The sequence below is a fragment of the Rhinocladiella mackenziei genome (assembly GCF_000835555.1).
Source record: "Rhinocladiella mackenziei CBS 650.93 unplaced genomic scaffold supercont1.11, whole genome shotgun sequence".
Lineage (NCBI taxonomy): Eukaryota > Fungi > Ascomycota > Eurotiomycetes > Chaetothyriales > Herpotrichiellaceae > Rhinocladiella > Rhinocladiella mackenziei.
Window position 1 is genome coordinate 390,219 of NW_013550594.1, and position 6,000 is coordinate 396,218.

A 6,000-nucleotide genomic window follows, 5' to 3' on the forward strand; every position below is an offset into this window, starting at 1 on the left:
CAAGGCAGAAATTATTCAAGTGGAGAGGCAGAGTATTCTCGAGGAAAGTCAGACGAGGCTCACTGGGCTGGGGCTTGAGGCTCAAGTCGCAACGAGGTTGGCTAACTACTAACCGGCCCCGCTGATGGCAAAAGACCTTGTTGGCCTTGGACAAGAAACCTACTGTAGCTACACCGCTCTACTGTATCCCCTGACGGGAAATTCTGGCCGATTGAATGGCCGGTCAACTTGGAGAACGGGCCCAAAATTGGTTCCCGCCCTTTTCTGAATCTCTTGAGTCAGCACACTCAATAAGAAGCAAGGGACGAATCGGCAGAATTGATGCGTCACAGTGAACTGCCCGGAGTGCATTGTCGGGAGATGTGTATGGGTACGACGATAGACCTAGGTAGGGAAGAACTTTCTCTTTGCCTAATCGTAGATTCTCGCAGGGTAAATACTTGTGGATCAGGATTGATATCGTGATTTGGAGGAAGTAGTTCCGACTCGCTGCAGTGTTCTTGAAAAGTTGGCATGCTCGGTCATAAATAGTACACGAGCCTATGCCTCGGATGCTTCTGAGTATGGTGAGAAGATCTTTCTCGATACGATGGGAATGCTGATGGTTGAATTGATGGTCTTTAAGGATTTTGTTTGGTTCTATAGTGATACCGCCCTCTCCTCTTGTCGTGATACAATCTCAAAGCACCTGGACGCCAGCAACCGTCTCCCCATGCGCCAATAATACGACCAGCACTCACGAAAGACCTTTTCTCGACCAAAAGCCAGGGACAAACACCCGAGTCCTCCCGCTCCAAAGCAGGACTGGTGACAACCTTTCGCCAGTGCCAGAAGTAAGAGTCATGTTCGTATATGGACATCGTAACATGCTGGTCGTCTCTTGATTTATACATGTCCGTACCACCAATCCCGGAAGCCTGCATTCGCGGGAACGCGTTGTCCCATTGTTGTTGATAGTTTTCCGGTCCGCCGGCGTCTTTGTTGAACAGCCATCTATCCCTTCATTCCGAGAACGCCACATCATTGTGCCTCAATGCCAGTCGCAGCTGTAGCAGAGGTCTTTGATGAGTCCTGCCTGTCCGAAAATGTATGCCGCTCGACTGACTCTGGGAGTGACCACGCAGACGAAATCATGCATTGCTCGAGGTTGAATTTTCAGGACCCTCGTAGGCCTCGAACCGTCGCAATAAACTGTCGATTCCACCGAAATTCCGTGATATGCGCTCGATTCTACCCAGGATATCCGGTGGCTGTGCTACATCCTCAAGTCCGATGATTTGTAACAGCTCCCGTATGCCCTCTCTTCCAAGAACATCCACCAGCTCTGATATGCCCTCACGTCCAATCAGAAATTCAAACGGCGCTGGATTGCCAGGAGCCTGTGCCGGCAGGATATAAAAGGTCGACATTGGCCACTCGTATTTGTCGCTCAATCCATCTCTCATCCAATGCAATTTGATGTATCTTCGCGCCCACGTCAGCTGCCCATTTGGAAGTCGGAATGGCAGCGCTTCCTTCAACAGCTGTGGCTCAACTCCCAAGGTGGCACATGCTTTTTCCGTAATCTCCTCAATGACCAAATTCTTGTCAGCCCCAGTGTCGACTTTAAGCCCGAAGAGTTTCTCCTTTGTTCCAGCCAGACCTTTAACCCAGATATTTGTGTCAAGTAACTTTTCGAGTATTCTATATGACTTACTCTTATGCGAAGGCTTGTCACCGGTGTCTGTAGAAATAGTCTCAAGCCCGGAGCTACCGTCACACGTCAAAGGGTCTTCGGGCTGAGTCCTGATAGGTTCGTCTAGACATTTTCGAAAAAATGTGAAGCGGCGCTGTTAGATGTGAGTAAAGGCTGACGAGATTTGAGACTTGCAAACCTTCTGATGGTGTGGTGCATGTTTTCTCGGGTACGCTATCACGACTTTCAAGATCCTCTTCAGGGTACCCCTGAGCTTTGACCACCTTCTTTCTTTGTCATGTGAAGTTTTCAAATAGCCCTCCTTCATCATCTGTGCGCCTGAATCTATAGATTGTGCCATAGGGGTCGATGGGTCGAAACTGGTAGGTGCTAGTGGTACTATACTGGGGAGCGACAAGGTGCGTTGGGGTTAAAGAACGGTGTGCGAGTGATTTGCTTCCATCAACAGGCCATGGTGCATTTTTAGTCGTACCGTTGGACGCGGACGCGGTCGTGCAGTTGGTCGATGCTGCTGGAGAGTACGGCGATGGTGGAGGGAGGAATGTCTGCTTGGAGGTGACGGACGGCGCGTCTGATGCAGGGTGGTCGTGCTGAAAATGACGGAGGCACTGCAACGCTAGGTTAATTTGCAGTCTCCCGGGGAGACTGAGCCTGAGGGATCATATGATCGACGAAGACGTTGAAAGGGTACAAATATAATGACGTTTAGAAAGATTGGAAGAAGAGGTCGTGGGTGATTATTCTGTTGGTGGATTAGAACGCTGTAATAGAGTTGAGTGAGTAGGATACTATAGTTTCGTTGTTCTTCTAGCCCACTTTACTGCCGGCTGTATCGCGCATTCGAGAACCACCTACCTACCATCTTACCACCAGCGAGCGAACATCGAACATTGCGACATATGCCATTGCTGTTATAATGTCAGGTCCGCTGGTTTCACAAACACAGAAACCCAAATCTCGAGTCTCCAGAGATGATGGTAAATGCAGGTTGGGTCACCGATAGTTGTGGCGCCTCAGGCACAGCCGGCTGGCCACCACTCCGGCTATCCCATGCCAGGTTCAGCCACTCGCGTGGAGATACGCGGCATAGCTCACCAGCTGGGGGATGGTGGGTGGACAAGGTACGTTGATTTGTCGTCTTCGTGAACTAGGAAGTTCTCCCACGTTCAGTTTACGTGTACCGAGCATCATCCTACCGATGTGCCTGTCGTATCTTTTGTCAAATCAGCGAGACTCACGACGGCGCCCACGCTTTCCAGTTGCCTCCGGCGCCAGCCTGATGATGTGAATTGCTGTTCAGCGCTCTTCATGTGAGCCGTGCTTGCCTGGATGAGCAGAGAATCGTCAAATCGGCTACACCTACCTGCAGCCCAAACGTCCCTAGGCTGACCTCTGGAATACCCCGGACGATAGTGAAGTGAGCTTTGCCCGGCCGAATCGACAAGAGATGGATTCTTTGAGGTGTTCGAGCCCGCTCCGATTCTGTCCTCAACCTGACGATGTCAAGAGACTTTCGAAGTCCTGAATATGGCCAATGCCACGGCAAGAGTTGAGGACGACTTCACAGTCGAGCACGACAAGGGTTACGACTCCCTTGCTCGGCTCATGAGAGATTATCCCGAGACGACAATCTTCAGGCAGTTCAAAGCCTTGTGTGCGAAAATGCTCGTGTATCGTCAGGCTGACCTCCTCTACGACGAAGAAGAGCTTGAACTGGTGTCTCGGTGGAACGAGGACGACCCTGAAAAGAAGTGGTTCAACCACTCGTGGAAAGAAATACTCGACAATCCCGACGCAGCGGTGCTTCGAGACAAGGTGAACCATGTCCAGGAAAAACTCAAGTCATACTGCAAGGGTAATCTTTCTGTCCTTTCGAACGAGGCTGACCATCCCAGATGAAATGCTGGTGTTAACAGCAGAAGTCGAAAAGCTGCCAGGACCGAACAGTCTCAGTTTCACATTTCTGCAGGAGTGGGTGAAGCATCGAGACCGTGGAGCCGACTTCCTTCTCGACATCGAAGCTCAGGCGTGGGATTCTTGCCAAAGAGATGATTATGTCGTCTTGTCTCCTACGACTTCTCATGACCGCCTTGCCATAGCTTTAGATGCTTTAATTGTGCCCCTATACCACCGATACATTGGCACTCGCCGGCCGCCGACCGCTCACAAGACACACGGGAGAGTTTGGGATTATAGGTTCGACCGCTTCATCCTGTTGGGAAATATCTTGACCATTCTGCTTGCGACTGCGATCCCGGCAGGCTCAATTGTCGTCTTGTATGTTATAAAGAGCATGATCATCCGTCTCCTCATCATTGCCATCTTTTGTCTCGTGTTTGCATGCACCATGACGTTCATGGTAGGAGCTAAGAGGGTCAATGTCTTCTCTGCCACGGCAGCTTTCGCAGCGGTACAAGCAGTCTTCGTAGGAGGAACCACATTGGTACAGATGGGCTGATATTGACCATACCGATACCTCAGGATTAGTGGGGTTGAGCTCTGGGTGGTTACACAACACGGGGCGAGTTAAAGAAGACGTCGTTCGCTGAGATCATACCAAAAGAAAAGCAGAAGCTTTGACAGCTTGTTCGGCTGCGGAAGGTCCTTGCAGAGTCATCATTTCAACTTTCGAAAACCCTCATGTTATTGAAGGGAACAGCATCGTCAGAACTTTCGCGATCGTGTCACTAGCTTCCGGCAAGCTGCGTTCTTTGGAATTTGGAATTGTTAATTTCCGACGTACCCTTGCTCGACCATACCATCTACTATTTGACATGAGACAAATTCCGTGAGCAAATCTTCCTGCGCTCCTCCTTTGACGTCTCAGCCTTGTTTTATAGAAAATCTTCCTCGAACCTCATGCCATGCCCATGGTTGTAAAACCCACTTTCCTCGGTACTGTCCGATTCAGAAGGACTACTTTCCATGTTGTTAACTTGGGCGTAAATTTCAAAAATTGACCTGTCAAGTCCTGTTAAGCCAGAGTGTATCTAGTCACAGTTGCATGAGGTGAGGCCTCCCCTATCAGAGACTACCACACTATTGTCTCGACTTCCTAGAGTGTACATTGATTTGGACATTTTGGAGGCCTTTCAGGTCTGAACTTGTGGATGTCCAATCAAGTCAACGTCAACGTCCTGACATGATCATGATGCATGGGACAGCGGATGACACAACCAGGAATCTTTTGCGGGACAAGGTCCTATTTCTATTTGCCTCTAGGAGGTTTGATATCTGTATCCAAAGTTGGCCTCAAGCTTAGTTGAGAGTACTTGACACCTTCTTAAGAGAAACTGGGGTCGACGGTGACCTTGGCTGCTTGATCCGCTGCTTGCTCTGCTACTTCTTCTGGAACACTTCTGAACACGCTTCGACCATTTTAGTTAAGTCGTTTAGGTGGCAGCATAGGGGTAGGGGAACCGCCGAGTTCCTGGACGATGGTCTGAAACGGGTGCCCGGCTGAGGGGCAGGTATAGCCGATCGCTTGGGGGCCCCAGCTTAGGCCGTCTCTGTGGCTCAGCTAATACCTCAGCTAATGCTCAGGTTAAAGCGGCATTCGCGCAACCTCCGGGATCAAACCGTGTAGGGTTTTCGTTCGCGAGCAATCTAGATGGTACTCACCGCTTCGCTCACTCTATAGGCTATACCTTAAAAATTTGGCTTACTTCCCTTCCCTCCCCTTCTTGAATGCTCCCGAATCCTTCCTGAACCTCGTTGCTGCCAAATTCCAATCAATTCCTCAGCCCGAGTAGCCCTATTTTAGCGTCTCACTCAACATTCAACAATTGCACAAGACAATAAATACTTTCCCGAGCTTCGACCTGTGCAGACGTAGGATCAGAATCTACGTTGTCGCCTAATTAAAGTGCGACAGCAACCCTGTTAATTTGGTATTTTGCCGTACTAGGCATGAAAAGTAGTACGATGACTGCGCACACTCCGAGCGGAATGCTTGTATACCAGACATATTTGAGGGAATCCGCGTAGGCCCATCGCACACCCATTGTGGCCACCTCAAGAATCTTGGGCGTGATGCCAGGGACTGTTGCGACGGTCGTTGGATCGGTGAGCAAGACCGTGACAAATTGGGTCGCATCGGCCGGTGGCAAGCCGGCTGCCAAAGCATCCTCGGCCGTGTACTCGGGCAACTTTTCTTCGAGCTGGGCGGAGAAAACGTTGTAATAGATGGTATAACCAATCGAAGCCCCCACGGTGCGGATGGACGGCGACAGCGCTGTGACTGTGGCCAGGAGGGTATCAGGAGTGACCAGGATCGCAACCGTCGCAGTGGGAACAATCATGCC

General features: G+C 50.4%; 3 protein-coding genes across 3 annotated transcripts in view; 1 reads left to right on the forward strand and 2 right to left on the reverse strand.

Annotated features, from left to right (window-relative positions):
• Positions 1–1,130: 1,130 nt before the first annotated feature.
• Positions 1,131–2,036, reverse strand: Z518_11146 (uncharacterized protein; the record flags this gene model as incomplete). The annotated part of the gene is made up of 2 exons (XM_013411416.1): positions 1,131–1,829; positions 1,875–2,036. The coding sequence occupies 2 exons, from the start codon at positions 2,034–2,036 to the stop codon at positions 1,131–1,133; spliced, it is 861 nt and encodes a 286-aa protein (XP_013266870.1).
• A 1,187-nt stretch (positions 2,037–3,223) lies between these two features.
• Positions 3,224–4,154, forward strand: Z518_11147 (uncharacterized protein; the record flags this gene model as incomplete). Its single annotated transcript, XM_013411417.1, has 2 exons — positions 3,224–3,551; positions 3,592–4,154. The coding sequence occupies 2 exons, from the start codon at positions 3,224–3,226 to the stop codon at positions 4,152–4,154; spliced, it is 891 nt and encodes a 296-aa protein (XP_013266871.1).
• Positions 4,155–5,075: 921 nt separating this feature from the next.
• Z518_11148 (uncharacterized protein) overlaps positions 5,076–6,000 on the reverse strand; it is a gene marked incomplete at both ends in the record, with an annotated part of 2,738 nt that continues 1,813 nt past the window's right edge. The window contains 4 exons of the mRNA XM_013411418.1: positions 5,076–5,216; positions 5,344–5,413; positions 5,468–5,552; positions 5,601–5,856. Of these exons, the coding sequence (XP_013266872.1) occupies positions 5,076–5,216; positions 5,344–5,413; positions 5,468–5,552; positions 5,601–5,856 (552 nt within the window). The remainder of the gene's footprint in view (positions 5,217–5,343; positions 5,414–5,467; positions 5,553–5,600; positions 5,857–6,000) is intronic.